The 22,832-nt window shown below is 41.6% G+C and overlaps 1 protein-coding gene across 1 annotated transcript in view; it reads left to right on the top strand.

Annotated features, from left to right (window-relative positions):
• Positions 1-19,633, top strand: part of GNAI1 (G protein subunit alpha i1) — a 71,697-nt gene extending 52,064 nt beyond the window's left edge. Inside the window, exons 6-9 of the mRNA XM_048836487.2 lie at positions 13,717-13,846; positions 15,204-15,357; positions 17,254-17,460; positions 17,582-19,633. Of these exons, the coding sequence (XP_048692444.1) occupies positions 13,717-13,846; positions 15,204-15,357; positions 17,254-17,444 (475 nt within the window). The 3' untranslated portion in view covers positions 17,445-17,460; positions 17,582-19,633. The remainder of the gene's footprint in view (positions 1-13,716; positions 13,847-15,203; positions 15,358-17,253; positions 17,461-17,581) is intronic.
• Positions 19,634-22,832: the final 3,199 nt, after the last annotated feature.

A 22,832-nucleotide genomic window follows, 5' to 3' on the forward strand; every position in this document is an offset into this window, starting at 1 on the left:
CCTGGACGCAAAAGACTTGGCGACTAGATCTGTGGCTTCTGCGGTGGTCATGCGCAAATGTTCTTGGCTCCACTCTTCAGGAGTGCCAGTGGAGGTCCAGCAGTCCATTCAGGACCTTCTGTTCGAAGGCACTTGGCACTTCTCAGAGCAAACAAATGCAAAGCTCCATGATCTGAAAGACTCCACAGCCACCCTCAAGTCCCTGGGTCTTTGAGGAAACACTTCAGGCCCCAGCACTCCACCTGTTTCTTAGTTCCGTCACTCCAGAAACATCATTCCATCACTGCAAAAGAAATGAAACGGATTTTAAATGTAGGCAGCTGCCCCCATCTGCCTCATTATCCCTACGGGGGCTGCCCAGGTCGGGGCCAGCCAAACAGATCTTTCGATGGGATTCCTTGGGCATTATACCAATTCCCATGTCATTAGATCATGTCCCTCTTTAGTTTTCGGGCCACTTGTCCCTCATTAACATGGCATGGTCTCTTATCACCACAGACCACTTTGTGATGAACTCTGTGGAAAGGGGTTATATGCTTCTGTTTATTTCCACTCCCCTCCCCCATGCTTTCCTTCTCATGAGCAACTTCTGGCTCAGGAGATGCAAGCCTTTCTCTGAGTGGAAGCCAGGGAGGAGGTTCTTCGTGACTTAAGAGGGAGGGTTAGGGCAACCCAATTTGACAGCGAGTACTTCCTCAGTTGGGAGTGCCCTGACCTCTTTAAGAGGGACTCAGCATGGTATGGGTTCCCTGTCACCTTCTACTACCTGGTACTGACATACCTCTCTGGCTAGTAAGAAGGCAACATCAGCTGTGCAGTACTGTTCCCCATCACTGGTGCCTAAAAAGAAGCTGAATAAGTTGGACTGGGGGCGCTCTCAACAAAGCCTTAAGGCCATGGAGCGACTGAGACCGGTGCTGGGCCACTCTCTACAGAACAATCGGTACCAGTGACTCTGGCCCCAGAGAGGGGTCTTCAAGTGAGGTGGTGAGGAGCCTTCTTGCCCTCCCAGCACTGCCATCTCCCCCTAGTCAGGGACTACCAGGAACAGTCCTAGCACCGCAGGACCCAGTGCCTCAGAGACAAGTGCTAGTACTGGGCAAGCCAGCAATGATGGCGCGACACCCTGCCATCACGTCCCTCCTCGCAGGGCTCGACTGCTCACATTGCAGCACCGCTACCTGGCACTGATGGGCACCACGCTGCCATAGTCACCCAGGAGTGGGTCCTCTAGCTCCAAGTCAGAGGCTGAATTGTACGCCTCCTGAGGGAGCACACATTGAGTCGACTATGGGCATTCCACAGCCATGGCACAAGGGCTCATCCCATCAGCCTGGCCACCGACCCAATGGCAAATGCCACTCCTGTGGCTGATGTGGACCCCTTGGACGGTTCATCCATTCCAAGGTTCTCACTCAGTGCCCCCAAAAGTGAGAGCTCCCCTGCTATTCCCTTCAGAAAGGGGTTCGGTTCTGGGTGCCGAGGTGGCTGAAGCACAGTATACCCTGTGGGGGACTCTCCAACAACAGAGGACATGCAAGACCTGGTGTCAGTCCAAGCCTCATTGTCATCTTCCCTGGATAAGGCAGTGGCAGGGATGACCATAGCACCCATTCAAGATGATTATAAGGCTCACCAAGAGCTTTTGCATCATGTGGCCCAGAACCTGGACATACAGGTAGAGATCGCAGAGTCAGCTCCTGCCCTGGTGGACATATTAGCACTGTTGTGACCGGCAAGAGTGGCCCTGCCCTCAAATGAAGCCATCTTGCAATCTATGAGGGCTCTGTGGCAACCCCCCGCAGCCCTCCAGCTCACAGCAAAGTATGTGGAAAGAAAGTACTTTGTAATCCTCCAAGGGGTGAGTATCTATACACTCATCCCCCTCCAGGATCTCTAGTCGTTGCTGCTGCGAACGAATGGGAGAGACCAGGGCAGCAAGGCCCATCGCTGAAAGCGAGAGGCCAGGAAACTGGATTTATTGGGCAGGAAGTTATACTCGACAGGGGACCATGGAGCGACTGAGACCTGTGCTGGGCCACTCTCCAAACATCTACAGAACAATCGGTACCAGTGACTCTGGCCCCAGAGAGGGGTCTTCAAGAGGGTGAGCCACAGAGGAGATACAGCCCTGGCCCTGCCATCGACACCAGAGGCAAATGAGGTGGTGAGGAGCCTTCTTGACAGGGGGCCTCCAGCTTAGGATATCAAACCACCAGGACCTAGGCTGCTATGATTTTAATTCCTGGTCAGCGATAACATTTAAGGAACTCTTATCTGAATTTGTGGCCCTAGTAGAGGAGAGTAAGACTGTGGCCAAAGCATCCCTTCAGGAGGCCTAGGATGCTGCAGCTAGAACCATGGCCACACAGATGGTCATGAGGTGGAGCTCTTGGCTTCAGTTCTCTGCACTGCCCCACGAGATACAACAAACAATTCAGGACCTTCCATTCGAGGGGAATTCCCTCTTTTCCAAACAAACAGACACTTGGCTTCACTGTCTAAAAAATTCAAGGGCCACTCTAGAGTTGTTGGGCCTTCACACCTCAGCCCCAATGCGCAAACAGTACAAGTCCCAACCTGTGGTCCAATTTTACCCGCTGCAACACCAGCAGAGGCAGGACATCAGCCAGTGGAGGAGCAAGGGCTTCCGGAGGAGGCATACGCCGCACACCTCAGCAGCCTCTACGTCTGCGCCTGGGAAACAATTGACGGGTTCTAAGCAGATCTTTTGAGGGTACACCAGAGGACAGCGTACCAGACCAAAGTCTGGATCTTGCCCCTATGTTTGTGAACCATTTGCCCAGTGGAAGTGGGATACACCCTGCAATTAATTTTTTCCACTCCGTCCCACCCTCCCTCCCCAACCTTCAGGGACCCTTCTCACAAGAGACTTCTGGCCCAGGAGGTGCAATCACTCCTCAGGACAGGAGCCATGGAGGAGGTTCCTATGAAATTAAGAGGCAAAGGGTTTTACTCACTTCCTGATCCCGAAGGCCAACGGGGATCTCGGAAGCCTGAACAAGCTTATGAAGAAGCTGAAGTTCCGCGTGGTCTCCCTGGCCTTTATCATCCACTCTCTAGATCCAGGGGATTGGTATGCTGCCCTCGACTTGAAGGACGCATATTTCCACATTTTCCTGTTTCCTTGAAAAAGGGCTTACCTCCGATTCATGGTAAATAACTATGATTATCAGTTCATGGTGTTACTTGCTGGACTGTCTAAAACCCACGAGTATTCAAGAAGTGCCTGGTAGTCGTGGTGGCCTTCCTCCGGAGGAGTTGTGCAGGTTTACCCATACCTGGACGGCTGGCTGGGCAAAGGCTGGTCCAGGGACCTGATAAAAGCACACACAGAACTCATACAGTCCACCTTCCAGGATCTGGGTCTTCTGATAAATGCAAAAAGGTCAACTCTCTTGCTGGTTCAGAAGATAGAATTCATAGGAGCAGTTCTCAACTTGAACTAGGCCAGAACCTCCCTTCTGGAAGACCATTTCAGAGTCATCATGTCAATCATAAACGTTCTGAAAGACTTCCCCATCAACACATCAAGGAACGGCTTAAAGTTTTGGGACCTCAATCTGCTGTTGTCAAGACGGGAGGGCCCCATTAGAGCAAGGGGCATGTTGCCATCGGCTGAATCTATCCTGGGGATCACATCCTGCATCCACACACACTACGACTTGGCAGAGGTGTCACCTCCTTGCTTGACAGCATACTCCACAAGATCGCAAGCTGCTTCAGCAGTATTCGTGGCACAGGTCCCAATCCTGGATGCTTGCAAGGCAGCGATCTCATACATTCACACATTCACCACGCACTCTTCTATCACTCAACAATCCAGAGATGATGCAGCCTTCGGTCAAGTGGTCCTCCAGTCTGTCTCAGCAAAACTCCGATCCCAGCACCTAACTGATTGATTGGGAATCACCTATATGGGAATAAACATGAGCAAGCACTTGAAGAAAAAACAGTTACTAACCTTTCTGTGTCTGTTGTTCTTCGAGATGTATTACTCATGTCCATTCCAAAACCTGCCCACCTATCCCTCTGTCGGAATTGCCGGCAAGAAGAAACTGAAGGGGCAGCATGTTGTTGAGTGCCTATATACCGCACCCTGATGGCGCCAGAGTTGACCCGACAGATAACACTGGGGGAAAACTTCCAGCAACACTGCACATGGCGCATGTACATCTACATTGGAATGGACATGAGCAACACATATCGAAGAACAGTAGTTACCGAAAGGTTAGTAACTGTTTCTTCTTTGAGATGTATGGTCCCTATGGGTATTCATGTCCTCCCTCCTTCCCCTTAGTTTGCATTATCTTCTGATTTGAAGTAGAGTAGATGCTACAGAGGCAATCAGTCGACACTGCCCCTTATGCCGTCAGTTGAGAGCATGAGGAGACGAAGGGCACGGGTACAGGCACAGACCAATGCAGACTATTGAAAATTTTTTGCTCCCTGGCACATGTGGGCACTCACAGTGAATGCCCATAGCGACCACATATCTGAAACAGCTCCAGTTAAGGGTAAGTAACCTTCCTTTATTATTGCCACTTTTGGACCCCCTTCCCCAAATTTCTCTTCTGCACCCATGCAGGAAAGGAATATGATAATTCAGTCAGTTGTTTATATATTTGGGGGCTATCAATGACTTTCACCAATGTAACTGAGCACATAATTTGAAGTCAATGGGGAGGCTCTGGTGGCGCTGCAAAGGGATCTTGGTTACACATGCTGTTGACACATGAGCTGGAAAAAACTCTAGTTAGCTCTCCAAGACCTGGGCTTGTTCTGCAAAACATAGCAGGAATAAATAGTAGTAAAATCTTATTTTTTGTCACTCAGCAGTTATGATTGCGCATGCATGTGCACACAGATCAGGTTTGAGTAAGTGCAACTTTATTTACTTATAGTTATCTTTTAAAATAGAACTGTACTTTAGAGGGTTTGGTGAATGGAAGGCTGTAACGTTCTTGCTTCTCTTGGTACTTGTATGAGTAACTCCCAACAGAGTTGCAGAAATTTTAAAATATTCTGAGCATTCCTTATGCTACTCAAGAGTCCACCAGAATGAAGTGTGACTAAGTAGGATGCAATCTTTACAGGAAATTCCACAAGTAATTTAATTTTTTAATCATAAATCTGTTCACAGATATCACTTATAACAGTGAAGATCAGTGTGAACATATGGCCAGCATATATCTTTGACATGAAAGGTTTTTTGGATATGTAAGTTCATACATTCCCATTAGACAGGAGCCAGCTGCAGCAGCAGCTTTTTCTGGCAGGAGATGCTGCAGCTGTTACTTCAATGAGCAGCAGTCAAAGAGACTCTGAGGTGAGAGTAAGGAGAAAAGACCACCTGAACCACACTTCAGAATTGTTTGTATAGGAGTTGGCAGCTGGTGAGCGTGTGTGTGTTTAACAAAAAAAAAAAAAAATCTAAGATTGAGAAGACTGATCTCCAGTTCTCACAAGATTATGTGGCAGAGTGGAGTGAGAGAACCATCCACTCTTTCCCACCTTGCTACCTCTCCAATTTTTTGAGGGAAGAAGCACCCTTATTCACACAAGAATATGGCAGGCAAGGGATGGCAAGGTGGAGCCCCCTGCTCTGAGTTAGCACTGAACTTTGCGGGTAGAAGTGATATGGGGTGTATTAGACAAGGTTTCAGCAGACCCATTGCTGAGAAAAAGAAAAGGAGTACTTGTGGCACCTTAGAGACTAACCAATTTATTTGAGCATGAGCTTTCGTGAGCTACAGCTCACTTCATCAGATGTATACTGTGGAAACTGCAGCAGACTTTATATACACACAGAGATCATGAAACAATACCTCCTCCCACCCCACTGTCCTGCTGGTAATAAAGTGATCATCAGGTGGGCCATTTCCAGCACAAATCCAGGTTTTCTCACCCTCCACCCCCACACACAAATTCACTCTCCTGCTGGTGCTAGCCCATCCAAAGTGACAACTCTTTACATAATCAAGTCGGGCTATTTCCGGCATAAATCCAGGTTTTCTCACATCCCCCCCACCCCCATACACACACAAACTCACTCTCCTGCTGGTAATAGCTCATCTAAACTGACCACTCTCCAAGTTTAAATCCAAGTTAAACCAGAACATCTGGGGGGGGGCGTAGGAAAAAACAAGAGGAAACAGGCTACCTTGCATAATGACTTAGCCACTCCCAGTCTCTATTTAAGCCTAAATTAATCGTATCCAATTTGCAAATGAATTCCAATTCAGCAGTTTCTCGCTGGAGTCTGGATTTGAAGTTTTTTTGTTTTAAGATAGCGACCTTCATGTCTGTGATTGCGTGACCAGAGAGATTGAAGTGTTCTCCGACTGGTTTATGAATGTTATAATTCTTGACATCTGATTTGTGTCCATTTATTCTTTTACGTAGAGACTGTCCAGTTTGACCAATGTACATGGCAGAGGGGCATTGCTGGCACATGATGGCATATATCACATTGGTGGATGTGCGGGTGAACGAGCCTCTGATAGTGTGGCTGATGTTATTAGGCCCTGTGATGGTGTCCCCTGAATAGATATGTGGGCACAATTGGCAACGGGCTTTGTTGCAAGGATAAGTTCCTGGGTTAGTGGTTCTGTTGTGCGGTATGTGGTTGTTGGTGAGTATTTGCTTCAGGTTGCGGGGCTGTCTGTAGGCAAGGACTGGCCTGTCTCCCAAGACTTGTGAGAGTGTTGGGTCATCCTTTAGGATAGGTTGTAGATCCTTAATAATGCGTTGGAGGGGTTTTAGTTGGGGGCTGAAGGTGACGGCTAGTGGCGTTCTGTTATTTTCTTTGTTAGGCCTGTCCTGTAGTAGGTAACTTCTGGGAACTCTTCTGGCTCTATCAATCTGTTTCTTTACTTCTGCAGGTGGGTATTGTAGTTGTAAGAAAGCTTGACAGAGATCTTGTAGGTGTTTGTCTCTGTCTGAGGGGTTGGAGCAAATGCGGTTGTATCGCAGAGCTTGGCTGTAGACGATGGATCGTGTGGTGTGGTCAGGGTGAAAGCTGGAGGCATGCAGGTAGGAATAGCGGTCAGTAGGTTTCCGGTATAGGGTGGTGTTTATGTGGCCATTGTTTATTAGCACTGTAGTGTCCAGGAAGTGGATCTCTTGTGTGGACTGGACCAGGCTGAGGTTGGTGGTGGGATGGAAATTGTTGAAATCATGGTGGAATTCCTCAAGGGCTTCTTTTCCATGGGTCCAGATGATGAAGATGTCATCAATATAGCGCAAGTAGAGTAGGGGCTTTAGGGGACGAGAGCTGAGGAAGCGTTGTTCTAAATCAGCCATAAAAATGTTGGCATACTGTGGGGCCATGCGGGTACCCATAGCAGTGCCGCTGATCTGAAGGTATACATTGTCCCCAAATGTGAAATAGTTATGGGTAAGGACAAAGTCACAAAGTTCAGCCACCAGGTTAGCCGTGACATTATCGGGGATAGTGTTCTTGATGGCTTGTAGTCCATCTTTGTGTGGAATGCTGGTGTAGAGGGCTTCTACATCCATAGTAGCCAGGATGGTGAGAAATGCAGCCCTGATCTTCAGTTCTGCCCACTGTTGTCTGGAGATCTGCCACTAGGCTTCTTGCAAAGCCTCACAGCTTAAATTCATAACTTTGCTAGACAGTAAAAATCATGGATTCAGTAGGGACACTGGTTTTAGATCTCATTACAACAGTCTAACCTACTAACCCTCCTTTGTCTTATGACTGCAGAGGTGTTAATTGCCTACTTAACTTGAATGATCCTTTGCAACATGTGTTAGCTCTTTTTGCTTAGCAATTTGTTTCACCTTGTATTTAGCTGAGATACTCTGATTACCTTTCCCAGACCTGAAGAAGAGCTCTGTGTAGCTTTAAAGCTTCTCTTTCACCAACAGAAGTAGGTCCAATAAAAGATATTACCTTACCCACCTTATCTCTCTCAGTAAAAGTCTTGGTATTTTCCTCTTGGTGTCTTTTTAGGCTATGTCTACACTAGCACTTTTGTTGGTATAACTTACGTTGCTCAGGGGTGTGAAAAAAGCATACCTCTGAATGACATAAGTTGCACCGACAGAAGTGCTGATGTGGACAGTGCTTTGTCAGTGGGAGACTGTCACTCGTTGGGTGTGGTTTGTTTATGTTGACGGGAGAGCTCTCTCCCGTTGGCATAGAGCAGTTACATGGGAGATCTTACAGCAGCACAGCTGCAACGGTACATTTGTGCTGCTGTAGGCTCTCTAGTGTAGACATGGCCTTAGTCTGTTTGGAGGAAGGACAAGACAAGTGACCTGTGTCCCCCTTGCCTTCTCTGAAATGGGCCTTTTGTGCACCCTGCACTGAAGCAGCAGATAAAAGGTGCCAGTGGGAAGGACGTACCAGCTGGGCTTGTTGGCAGAATTTCAGTCACCAATGAATGGAGCAGAGAATTTTACTCGGGCCGTTTTTCCTTGCAATTCTCTGGCACTTCTTTCCGGACTGCCATTTCTTGGGTAGGGGTGTCTGCTACCCCTGCTTTATTCCCTTGCTTCCTCTCCCATTGCTTGGTGAATTTGCAACCCAGACTGTTGCATACTGGCAAACTGTATCCTCAAAAGCAGTGATTCTGAAGAGGATTTAAGGGCCCTGGTGGGTACCTGGATGTATAAGCCGGGAAACATTGAGCAGGAATAGAGAGCTAATATTACCTCTAAACAGCACCGGTGAAATCATTATTGGAATGTCTGTCCAGTTCTGGTGTCCACACTTCAAAAAGGATGTTGAAAAATTGGAAAGGGTTCAGAAGAGAGCTGCAAAAATGAGTCAAGGTCTGGAAAACTCACCTTACAGTGAAAGATTTAGGAAGCTCAATCTATTTAATTTATCAAAGGGAAGGTTAAGAGGTGACTTGATCACTTGTTAGTACCTGTAAAGGGCTATTTATTCTAGCAGACAAGACCAGAGGCTTCCTAAGAATCCTAAAATAGATTAATTCAGGCTGGAGATAAACCACACATTTTTAACTTTGGGTAACTTAACAATTGGAACAGCTTATCAAGGGTTGTGGCTTTTCCATCACCTGAAGTCTTAAATCAGGACTAGATGTCTTTGTAAAATAATATACTTCAGCTCAAGCACAGGGTATTAACGTGGAGGAATTTCTGGATGAAATTCTTGGCTTGGTCAGATTAGATGGTTATAATGGTTGCTTCTTGTTTTAATGAATCTGTTCTTATGAGGGGACACAGTTGCTTCTTCAATTTTCTCACCTGGCTTTGAGGTGCTTGATGTGGTTTCTCTTTCCCTTCTTTCCTTTTCCCTCCTATATTCTTTAGGTGGATTGAGGGAAGGGCCACATGCACTTTTTTTTTTCTTCCCCCTCTCTTCTCCCTGCCTACTCTTTCTCTCTTCCCAATCCTAGGTCTCGTGAAGCTTCTGCTGCTCTTTGAAGAAATAGCTTCTGCTTTTGCTGCGCTAAGGCTCCTATGGTAATACAAATAAATAGGCACTTTGGCCGCTCCATCTGCTTCATTCCCTGATGACATACAAATATACCTTAGTAGGAATATGTGGCTTCCTTCCAGTATAAATGCAGGGGGAAAGAAATGGTCAAATCAGAGGCCTTTAGCCATCCAGAATTACAGTTTTAAAGACCAAAATTGGGCTCTTATTCACTCTTGATGAGTTAGTAACAAATATTTTTAAAAGAATGGAGTCCAGCTGCACTTTAACTTAATACCTTAAGCAACATTTTTTTAATCCCTGCTAGGCCGGCCAATCTTTTGAAAATGAGGATCATTAACAATTATGGACCACATTTGCCCTTGGATAAATGATTGCAACCTCCATTGAATTCAGTGAAGTTTTTCTACGTGTATCTGAACATAGAAATAGACCTTGAACATCAATTTTCAATTGGTCTGGATGATTGTGACTTTGCTAAGGTCACATGCAAATCTTATTCATTGGATGGCTTACCAAAGCATTGTAACTTTTCATTTAAAGTCCGTGGGAGAGTTCTTAGATCAATTTTAACTTAAAATCTAAACTATTTTTAAAATGTGTTTTACAAGTAGATTACTAACCTTGCCCCTAATTCCAGCCTGTAAACTCTTGTGGTTTTACAGTCACCCTTTTTTTAAAGCGTTTTTCTCCTCTGTTGCTATATTAAAGGCTCACACAAACAAGGGGGAAATATGACTAGCTAACTGACTCTGCAGAGGAAACAAACTAACTAGACTACTGTCAAAAGCACACAATAAAGTGTAATGAAATAAATCTGCTATGTGATCTTAGGTGTTAATTGAAGCAATCGTAGATACAATATGTTGGCAGAAGTGTGGGAGTTTTGTTTCTAAGTTGACTTTCCTCTTAAAATAATATGTTCTATTTAGTTTCCATTTTTTTGAACTTTGAAAAAGAAATCATAGATTAGTTCTTTAAGTTTGCTTTAAAGCTTATAAGTTGTTTTGGAACTGGAGATAAGTGTTTTTCTTGCTTTATGTACACTGAAATGGCTTGTAATGAGAAGAGCAACAAACTTAGTATTAATTCACTATAAAGTAGCATTCGTTATATAAATATATTTACTGGATAATTGTGATTCTTGTGCAGCAGCTGCACTTCTGTTCTAAATATCTAGTCCATTGTGTCTGTTCCCACATTTTAAAAAAACTTTCAGTATTTATATTGATGGAAATGCATGGTATGATTTGACAAATCCAAGTTTTAAGACTTTTACTACATTGGAAATGTATTTCATTTCTATACTTTAAAAGGTTATAAGTATACTGAATTGTTTTTGTTCAACCATGAAAAAATGTAGCTGTTGTGGCAGGTGGAAATGAATCCTCCCCACTCTGTCTTCCGAACTCTGTGAAAATTACATTTCCAGCAGTAACATTTAAAAAGCCACACTATTGAATATCTAGCCTCAGGTGTAGAGTGATCTGCAAACTGATTAGCAAAGCCAGGGAATTTGAAACCTCTGGGAGTGACAGTAGTACAAATTGTGAGTTATTGACCCCTAATTATCAGTTCTGTTTGTTCCTCAGGAGGCTGAAGATCTGGCTATCAAATTTCTGACATCTTGTTAGATTACTTATTCATACTTTTTGTAGATTTTTTTTAAGTTGTTTTTCCTCTTCTTGACCTTTACTTTGGATGTAAATGTCTCATGCAGCTAGGCTGTGCCTAATTGGTTGCCTGATTAGCCTTTTTTTTAAAAGGAAGCAGAACTCCATAAGATACATCTGAAAAAGTGGTGTTTTACCCACGAAAGCTTATGCCCAAATAAATCTGTTAGTCTTTAGGGTACCACCAGACTCCTTGTTGTTTTTATAAAATTTAGAGTTTTTGGGTGGAGCATCACAAGGGTTAAACAGTAGTAGTTAAACAGGAGTGTGGAAAGTCATGAGGATTTTAGTTTTTTCTGTTTAGTTTTGTTTTAAAGGAAGCAGTAGCGGTTTTATAGATTTGTTGAATCAGTACTAAAAATAACTCGCTTCTGAGCAGAATCTTTTTAGATGCAAATGGACAGGGACAAGTTTTGAAGAGAGACAAATTTTAATATATCAGGATACATAAGTAATTTAAATAACCACATAACATTGTAGACTTCTAGCTTATCGTAAACTTTATCTATCCTTCCATCCATCCTGGTTTTGTCATGTCTACATTTAAAAAAAAGTTCTCTGAGGTAGGGCAACATTTCTTTGTTGTCTGTAAGGTACCTAACATGCTTCTGAGCACTGAATAAATCTAAAGTAGTAGCAGCAAGTTTTTTATCCCATTTTGATAAGCTGTATCTCAGAAGTTAAGATGGTCCTTTTTGGTTATTACTTATCCTATCTGTTTAAAACCTTACCTTTTAGTTTTGCAGAAATACATCAAAGCAATTTTCTTTCTATGCAGTTTTTGATAGGTCTTTTATAATTTATCAGCAAACTTGATTGTAAAGCTTTGGTTTTGGTGCAAATAACTCCATGTATATCAAACATGGCAAAGACAATTTTCAAATAAGGATTAAATTGTGATGATAAATATTTAAATTGCAGTGTTGAATACTTTCAGGACCTTTAGAGCAGTGGTTCTTAACCACGGGACTGGGGCCCCGTAGGGGCCCACAAGCCGGTTTCAGGGGGGCCTCTAAGAAGGGCCAGCATTAGACTCGCTGGGGCCCAGGGCAAAAAGCCAAAGCCCCACTGCATGGGGCTGAAGCCCAAGTCCCTGAGCCCTGCCACCCAGGGCTGAAGCTGAAGCCTGAGCAATGTAGCTTTGTGGGCCCCCTGTGGCATGGAGCCCCAGGCAATTGTCCTGCTTGCTACCCCCTAATTCCTGCCCTGGCTTTTATATGCCAAAAACCAGATATTGTGGGACAGGTGGGCCGTGGAGTTTTTATAGCATGTTGGTGGGCCTCGGAAAGAAAAAGGTTGAGAACCTCTGCTTTAGAGCATGTTTACACAGCCTGCAGCGTAGAGAGCCTTTCATACTAGGTCAATAGACTTAGGTAATGGGGCTTGCACTAGTGGTCTAAAAATAGCTATGTAGATAGCGCTTTGAAGTTGCAGCTTGGGCTTTGAAGTCCACTCCACTCACTAGGCTTCAGAGCCCAAGCTCCAGCCTGAGCTGCAACTTCAATTGCTTTTAGGAGTCCTCAGCTAACACAAGCTTTGAATTGTGAGAAAACTGAGGGAGAGTTGTGACCACTTTGCCCTTTATGCCTTGTACAGTGGTATCAGGAGGCACTAGGCCTCAATTCATGACCTCAAAGGACAGTGCTATTCAAAAGACTCAGATCTCACACCCATAACGAACATGCGCACCAACAGAGGGATCCATGTTGACTAAAACATCTTTAAGAACATCTCTTGGGTACTGAACTGCTTACTTCAGCTTATATACTAGAGGTCTTTAAAGATAAACCTGATCAGCTATAGGAAAGCGAACTGGATTTTTCTGTTTTAAACATTAGCAACTGTTGTGTTTACCAAACCCCAGCTGTATGTCTGTACACCAGTCAAAACCCAACTTAACTTCTAGGCTGAATTTGAAAAGCTGAAAGTTAGAAAAATTATAGTTTGAGTGATAAACAGTGTAAATTTGATTTAGAAATGTTGAAACAGTGAAAATAAAAACTGGAAATGTAACTTTTACTCAATTTTCAGAGTCTAATCCAAGTGTTTTTACAAAACTTCCTCCAAAGCAGTGAAACACATAATTATTCTGTGCTTCTGAATGTACAGGATTTTGCACCCTAGCTCAGAGCATTTGTGTAAGAAAAGAAATGTTTTCATGGTCCATTGTATTTTTAGTGCTAGCATTTTTTTTTCAATAAGCCAAAGAAGTTGAAAAGCTCTTTATTCAAGTACGTGTGTAGTAAAACTAAATCCAGGTACATATTTTGCAGTGGGTTTTGATATCTTGCAGCCATAAACAGTTGCAGATAAACTGTGTAGTACAGATCACATTTACTTCTGCAGGGCATTTTATTTGCTTTAGTTTCAAAGTAATTTTTGCTAGGAAGTAATGCAAATTATTGTATTGAAGAGATTTTTAAGGCTTTATTAAAATTAATTTTCAACACTAGGGTGTTACTCTAAAACTTGAATACTCTTTTGCCATAAAATTGTGTGATCAGACTAGTACAGTCTGCTCCCAAATTTTTGTATAGTATTCAGAAGGCTGGAATTTCAACACTACCTTATTTTTCTGTTTTGCAGAATGTTTGATGTGGGAGGCCAGAGATCAGAACGGAAGAAGTGGATTCATTGCTTTGAGGGAGTTACAGCAATAATCTTTTGTGTAGCGCTCAGTGATTATGATTTGGTCCTAGCAGAAGATGAGGAAATGGCAAGTAAACTAATCTTGAAGGAAGGGGGAGAAGAGAAAGTAGAAACTAAATGATCTTGAAGGAAGTTAAACCCTTTATGAAAAGTGTCTTCTGTTTTCACAAGAAAATAATTTCCACTTACAAATGTCCCAGTGGACAGTAGAAATGGAGAAGAAAATGCCATCTCTTTGAATATTACTGGCATAAGAAAATATCTAGAAAGAAATTCTTAATAGATACTTTTGTTTACAGGTAGCTCTTTTCCATGTTCCAAAAGACGTTCTATTTTTAAATTACGTAATGGGGTGAACGCTTTTTTTTAATTGCATAGTAGGGGGTTACGATGACAAATTTTGGTGGTTCAAACAATTTTTAGTGGAAAACCATATGGCTTATTTAGCCACAACTTTCTTTTCCCTGCGTGTGTTTTCTTTTTCTTTTTTCTTTTTACCTAGTTTCCAGTCCTTCAGTCTTCCTTTCTATATGTCTCTTTCTCTGATCATTTTCCCTGCATTTGCTGGTCTTCTCTAGCTATTTCTTCGTTTCTTTGTTTTTTCTTTCCGGCTACTCTTCTTTTCTCTTCTTTCAGGATCAGACTCCCCTAGCGGAAACAGACACAAACTAGCACCACTCTTTATTCATGGAGCTGACAAGAGTGATCCTAGTCTGTGTTGCTCTCTAGCTGGCTTAATAAGTGAAGTACTTTCTGTGTGCTGACTTTCCTGTAGACTGTAATTTGAGGAGTAAGGAAGTAGCCTTCAAATCAAGCTTAGGCAAATTGTGTCCCGGGTGGGTAGTAGTCTGCTGGCATAAACAGTTAGAAGCATGGCAGAGGCTATTCGCATGACTGGAAAATGTTTGAGTAAATCGCTTTTGGGGAAAAACACTATTCATTTGGTCTCCTGGTAACACTGGAGTAGTTGACTATCAGGCAGGGCTGCCATATTTGATTTTCTAACTTCTTTTAGAGGATTTGTGCAGTAATCAATTTCCACGTAAAGGTCGCTGTCTTCCCTGGACTCTTTTTTCTTTATAACATTTGCAGTTATGTACGGAAAAGAGACACTAAACTGTGCAATTGTTAGACATTCAAAACTACAGTCATAAGTAAATGAAAAATAAAACAAAAATAAAGAATTTACTCACCTGAACGCTGCCAAAATTATTACAGGAAATCGTGCTTTGATGATCTTGTTCTCCGTTTTATACATCATGGGGTAGGATTCTGGGATTCAGTATACAAAAACACTTTTAAAGGAGATTTTATTACTCCATTGGTAGAGTTTCACTGTATCAAACAGGTATACATTTCCTGATTTCATTGCTATTGAAAAGGATAATGGAGGGTAGGCTGAAATATCTTCTTTTCAATTGCAGAATCGGATGCACGAAAGCATGAAATTGTTTGACAGCATCTGCAACAATAAATGGTTTACAGACACTTCTATTATTCTTTTCCTAAACAAGAAGGATCTCTTTGAAGAAAAAATCAAAAGGAGTCCCCTCACTATTTGCTACCCTGAATATGCAGGTATTCTGCTACTTGCGTGAGAAGTCAAGTCACTTCCAGTTATGGAATCTTATTCCTGGTTTTATGATGCATGAACCACCAGTAAGAAACAGTTTAATCTGGAATCAAAGTTGTGTCCTCCGCTAGTAGTTAGGGGAGACGGTTCTTTAGTTGTAAACTGAGCCAGTTTGATATGAAAGTTGAGTAACATAAACATGAAACTTCACTGTGCCACTTTTAGTCACTTTAAAGTATGTGCCAAATCCTGCTCTTCTTACTTACATGAGTAGTCCCAGCAGAGTCAATAGAACTATGAATATGAGTAAGGCTAAGAGAATTTAGCCTTATAACTGCTCATTGTAGAGCAGGAATGTTCCTGATAGACCAGTATTCACTATCTCTGGGCTGTGAGCATTGACCGCCTGAAAATCCACAACCAGGTCTAAAAATATCCCAAAATACAGTTAACTGCAGCTCAGAGATATGAAAAACTGTACATATAAGGTGAGAAAACTGTCCCAAACTTGTAACAGCTTACAAAATGGCAACTCTTGATGCCAATGATGATAGTCTTCCCAACAGAGATGTATTCTAAGGTGGTGGTTTGAGAGCATAGTAGGATCATTACTAACTTTAAACAACAATTTAAAATATTTAACTGTAATCAGAAGTATTGTTACTTTCATGGTTTATTGAAAGCTGATGTCAAACATCTTTTCAAATACATGGAATATTTGGAAACATTGGGGGAGAATCCACACAAATATTTGGTTCGTTCAGTATTTAAAGTGTTTAAACATTCTTCATGATGAGATTCTTTCCAATTTATTCTGATTAGGCTCTTCCTGTACTCCATTTTGCTCCAAAACCTTTACAATCATAGGATTTTCTCCTAAAGAGGTTTAGGGCATTTAGGTTTTTTTTAAACACATTGGAAGGGAAAATATGGTATGCAAGAATTCTTTAGGAAGAGACGATGATGTAATTCAGCAGTGGTCTGCATTTAGTTTTCTACTACCTATTGGTAGATTTATTTTATTTTCATAATTATATAAAATTCTATCATTCTCTTGTGCAGAGAATACTTACTTGAAAAAATATAATTAAAACTGGGAGAAAAGAGGGAATAGGCCAAATACAAATTTGGGCAGGTGGGGATGGAAGAAAGCTACATGAAAAAGAAAAGTGAGTGGAAACAAAAATAAATGGAATGAGGGAAGTTTTTGTTCCCTCAGTATTTAATTTCCTTAGTGTTTAATCTGAAAACATGAACAAACAGTTCCATGGAAACAAAACATCACTTCTATTTGCAGAGCAGTTAGAGCTCTTTAATAACCTGATCAACTTCCCATTGAAGTCAAGGGTAAAACTCCCATGTAAGTGGGAGTTCATTTGAGTCCTTAGCCGTCTGTATATATAACTTAAAACATTAATAATCCAGTATGTTTTACCACCAGCAAGAGTTTTATACTGTAACTTAAAACAGTAGTTGTGCAGTTACTTAAAACTGCACACCATTCTTCCATTTTTAAAGAAACTGTCCAGCAGTTTTTAAAAAACAGTTCATGACTTCCTTCAAAGTGTATAGTATTCATTGCTGCTTAGGCCTTGTCTACGCTACGGGGGGAGATCGATCTAAGTTACGCAACTTCAGCTATGTGAATAATGTAGTTACCATGGGGTCCACACTACGCCATGTCGACTGGAGACACTTTCCTGTCGACTCCCCTTACACGTCTTGTTCTGGTGGAGTACAGGAGTTGATGGGAGAGCAATCGACAGTCGATTTAGTGGCTCTTCATTAGACCTGCTAAATTGATTGCCGATGCGTTGATCGCCGTGCGTTGAATCCCCGGTAAGTGTAGACACTTAGCCTGAAATTTAGTGTTTATTGAACAACTTTTTCCCTTCCTTCAGGATCCAACACTTATGAAGAGGCAGCTGCATACATCCAGTGTCAATTTGAAGATCTGAACAAGAGAAAGGACACAAAGGAAATCTATACTCACTTCACATGTGCCACAGATACCAAGAATGTGCAGTTTGTTTTTGATGCTGTAACTGACGTCATCATAAAAAATAATCTAAAAGACTGTGGCCTCTTCTAAGACTTTGCATTCAATGGTAATTGTGTTCCTTGACCAGAATGAGTAATAGGACTTTTCATCAATTTGTATATGCCTCAGCAATATAGAGCATTTGTACATGTACATAGGAATCTAATTCTTTTGATCTTTATTTTTAGATTTGAAGAATGACTTCACAAACTTCTAACCTGATGGGGTTTTAAGAAGAAAGAAGTATAAAACAATTTGTGCTGAATGACAGACCAGTACTGTACTTGCCTGTTTTAACAGCTTTATTTATGTTTGTCTTGTAAATTTAATTAATTAAATATTAGGTAACAATGAAAAGTATCTGAATTGTATGTATACTTGTAATTGTAGGAATGTTATTTGTATGACCATTGAACAGAATATTTTAATAACTTGATTTGCGTTCCAAAGTTTCCACGTTTTATGAGAATGCTCTTAAGGTGGGTAAACCTTTTTTTTTTCTTTTTCTTTTTCCCCGCCTTTGGATTATTTAAACATCTTGTAAAAGTTAATTTTTGTTTTATCTTAAATATGCATGCTGACTTATTAGGTTTTGTTTGCAAAACCAAGTGTTACAGGTTTCTTGGTAGTCTAAAATAATCTTACACTTGCTCAGATTTAAAGGGACACTGTGAATTCAAATTTGTCCCTAACCTTAGGTTTTGAAAAAGCTCTTAAAAATTTCAAGGCTAATGAAAGGTTTCTTTGATTTATTAAAATTCTAGTGGAAACAACTGATTACAAATAAACTTTTCTTGCAGTCTTTTCAGCACAAACATTACAACACTGAGAAACTGAAACCGGATTAGTTAATTTTCATTGCCCAAGCTGATGGAAATGTAAAAAGAAATTATTAGGATCAGTAACAGAGATTACATTTTTTAAAATGTATCTTGTCTATTTATCTTCTTTCTCCTGTGAGTGGCAAAACTTTCCTTGCTCTCGTAAAAGCCAGTGGCAAAACTTGAGAGGAAGAAGCCTTTTTTTCTTTTCATTCCGTGGAATTAGAATCAGGCTCCTAAGGTGTTGCTATTAATTGTAGGTAAGGAAACTAGTTCTACAAATTATTGGTAGTCATGAAAATATCAGACACTACCAAAAACAATGCACAGTGGTATCAAATACAGTACAGATATTTTCTGTTTCAAATATAAAGAAAATCTTCAGTATCTCCGATATCCATATGAGGTAATTATTTGCTAATGTTGACTTTTAATGATGTGCACTTGTGTGATTTTTAAACTGACAGTGTCCCTTTAAATAATATTACATAGAATTTCTTTTCAGTTAACTTTACCTTTCATTGTATCATTTACTATGTAAGGGGTATATTATGCATTGCCTTATGGGTAGTGCCAAAACTGATTTTTATACATTTGAAACTGAAATAAGCTTTTATTTTGTAAATAAGTTCTTAGATGGTTGTCCTGAGCATTTTGGTCACCTAAGAATTGTAATCACAACAAATTTAGAAATATTACTTTCTACACTTGTTAGAACATTGTATGTAACTACCATATACCATATTACTTTGTCCAAGACAAGAACACCTCTGAAACTGTTGCTAGTTTTCCATTTTTTCTTACAGATGCATATGCTTAGAAGTGTTCATTCTAAATGTCTAACTAGAGTTATTTAAAGCATTAACTCATTTTTTATTGTGTATTCTTTAAGGCTGTGAAATGGCCTTGAAATAGTTCTTATCTCAGCTCTTTTCATTCTTGTAATTTTTCATTATTTGCTATGGAATTTCTAAATGTTTTCAAATGAGAGTAAAACAAAGGAGCAGTAATGTTAATTTATTAATGGAGGTGTTGAAAATGTTCACACAGAACAAGCTCTTTTAGTAAGTAATTATGGTAAACGGTTTACATCTTGGACTGCTTTGAATTGTGCATTATCATGCTGCATTCACAACTGATTTTCTGTATCACTGAAATATTTTGTGACTATTTAACTTGTTGTCTTTGTACTTAATGTAAAAAAAAAAAATTGGATTAATCAAGAATTACTGAAAATTTGTCTAAATTCTTTGTGCCTTGCCTAAGAGAAATGTTTTTCATTAAATTTACTGATGGAAGACCTGCTGCATCCACTTTGTGAAGATAGTGAATACAAATGAAAAGAAATGAAATTGTGAGTAAATTCACATCAGAGTGTATGTAAGTAAAATAAAAATGAGCACACATTGATGACCTGAACTTTATCCTGTATAATTTACTAACATCCTAATAAAATTGAGATTTTTTTTTTTAAAAAAAAAGTATAATTCTTTCCTGAAATATGTACACAATTTTTTGTCCTATACTAAACAAGTGCATTGAAAATATATCTCCTCATGAGTTTTTCCACTCCAGACAGATGGACTTTCCTCTTTTGACTTGCTGGGTTGGCAGCTGGACAAATTTCCATGAATACTTCTCCTCCTCTCCGCGCCCCCCCCCATCTCCGCCACGGAACTGATACTGGTTCTGTGGTGGGAATCTCACAAGTCTGTGTCTTACATTTATGGAATGGTGTATACAAAATAAGCTGTTCTTTTTCATGCATTTTAAGGCCTAAAGGGGCTATTATGACGATCTAGCCTGATCTGTATAACACAAGCCATGGTATTTCACCCACTAATTACTGCATCAAGTCCATAACTTCTGGTTGATCTAGAGCATATCTTTTAGAAAGTCATCCAATCGGAAAGACTTCAAATGATGGAGAATCCCACCATCCCTTGAGCTTTATCTTCCAGCCTATTGGAGGGTGTTAGTTCTTTATATCTGACAAAGACATATCTGCTAACAAATTGTCTCCCTGTATGTAGATACTGATGGACCATAATCAAATTATCTCTTAACCTTCTCTTCCATACGCTAAATGCATGTCTAAGGGTTCTCACTGTAAGACAGGTTTTCCAGATCTTGAAATCACTCTTACAGCTCTTCTGAGTCCTCTTCCAGTTTTCCAACATCCATTCTGAATTGTAGATACCATAACTGGGCATAGTATTCCAGTAATAATCTCATTAATGCTGTATACACAGGTAATGTCACCTCACTTCTTGGTATTTCCCTACTCATGCATCCAAAGACAGTGTTAGCCCTCGTAGCAATAGCATCCTGCAGGAAGCGTGTATGCAGATAACTATCGTGACATCTGTCACTTTATAAGAACATAAAAACGGCCATACTGGGTCAGATCAAAAGTCCATCTAGCCCAGTATCCTGTCTTCCAACAGTGGCCAATGCCAGGTACCCCAGAGGGAATGAACAGAACAGGTAATCAAGTGGCCCATTCCTAGCTTCTGGCAAACAGAGGCTAGGGACACTTTCAGAGTTGCTGCTTTCCAGAATAGAGTCAAAACGATACCAAAATGTGTGTGAGCCACCAAAATGACATCACCTTTGACAACTGAAATTGTAGTTTCCCTCTAACATGGAACAAAGAACTTGATTAGATCAGAAAAGTGGTACCCCTGAAGTTACTGGATCTGTCTTCCTTTTTCTCTCTGCTTCACTGTAACGCTACAGTCTAGAATCTTCCTCAGTCCACCTCTTGTCCAGCTCCCTGCAACAGTTTTAAAGAAACAGCACACCTTCCCTCCATCTTGTGTGTGTTTTACATTTCACCATAAATGACCAATTTATTAAGATTTTTAATGGAACCAGAGACATGCTTAAACCTAGTGATACTTTGGGGTACTCTATCCCAACATTAACTACCTCTTATGTGAGCATGTTCAGAGTTTGCCTGTGTATGATTTATCAGTTATGGCTATAGCGCCTAGAAATGAATTAATCTAGCCAATTTAAAATCTACAAGAATACTAAAATAAGATCTTTGTACTTTTGAAATGTTCAGAGTCTTTTGATAAGAGTACAAAGTATCATGGAGAAACTTGCAAGGTGTGAATCTGTTAGGCTCCACAGCCAGGTAAAAACCTATTGTATATGACTTGGAAGTATCTTCTTTGAGCGTTTGTCCACACAGCTATCACTGTAGGTGTGTTAGCCAAGAATCTTTTAGCCAGAAGTGTCTATTGGGGCTACGCATGCATCCTGCTTACCTTCACACGCCCTACAGCAAGGGTAAAAAGGAGAGAGCAGCCTCAACCACCACACAGGTCCTTTTCATTGCCCATGGTAGTGAGTCAGAGCCCATGTTGTCCCCCAGCTTCCCCATAGTTCTTACATTTAGAATTAGTTTTGATACGTTTTTTCTTTTTTTTTTTCTTTTGAGTATCACCTTCGTACTGGAGAGTAGGTCTGATGGCTGAAAATAAGTTTCAGGGCTTTAAAATATGCCCTGCTTGCAGGATCCCTATGCTTGCCAATGATGCACATAGAAAATGTTTTGTTTAGGCGAGTCTCATATCTCTGAGTGTGCCATTTGTAATTTTTTCTGAGCTCCCACAAAGGGCTCCTCATGCCAATTAACTGTTTCTAATGGAAAGTACATTTTGTAGTGTAGATTCTGAGGTTCCTTAGTGTAGATTCTGAGGTTCCCCCTCAAAAGCAGTCTGCTCCTGCTTCAAAAAACGCTTCAAAGTGTCTTCTGTCTTCGGTGACTGACATTACTCCCTTGGCATCATTGGCATTGGTACCGCATCCTGATAAGAATTCTGAGACCTCAGCATTGGTACCATCTGTCACAATTCCATCACCATCAGTACTGCTTCCTATGTCCACCATAGCTCCTTTTATATACCATCACTCTGGAACCAGAATCCACTTTTATGGATGTCTCTCCTGTATGTGTACTGATACCAGAGCCCTGAGTACCAGAGATGAAAATTTCTCTGCATCCAACCTCTACAGTACTGTGAGGGGGTATACTTGCCCTACATGGGAGACGAAGGGGTTAAACCAGTACTTGGCAGCGGAAGCCACACTCCCTCACCCCTGCTGGGTATGCTCCAACTGCTGCAGTATAAAAGGGAGCAACTCAGCACAGTCTGGGCTGACTGCTGAGGAGGAAGGATGCACCTCTTCGGCTCCAGCCGAGGAGCAGCTGGAAGTCCAGGCCACAAGAGTGCTGAGACCTGGACAGGTACCCAGGTACTGGTAGATGTCCCAGGGAGATTGCAGCTGCCGAGGGCCGTGCCGCCCAAGTGGCCTGGAGACTCTGACCACACCCAGACTTCAACTGCAGGAGTCAAGGTAGAAAGTAGCCCAAGGAGGGATTAGCCAGTGTCCGTGCAGCAGTCAGCGGGTTGCAGGCGGATTCCCCACCAACTTTGTGACGAACCTCTTTGCCTCTACCAGGGCCCTGGGCTGGTACCTGGTGGAGATGGGAGGGTCTGGGTCCCCCTAACCGGCCACCCCCCCCTTTGGGGGGCGGCCCACCAAACCCCCTTATATTGACTCTGGCCATTAAGCCGTGCTTCCTTGCAGCCAAGGGGAGTCCCAT

Source organism: Caretta caretta, chromosome 1, assembly GCF_965140235.1.
Source record: "Caretta caretta isolate rCarCar2 chromosome 1, rCarCar1.hap1, whole genome shotgun sequence".
NCBI lineage: Eukaryota > Metazoa > Chordata > Testudines > Cheloniidae > Caretta > Caretta caretta.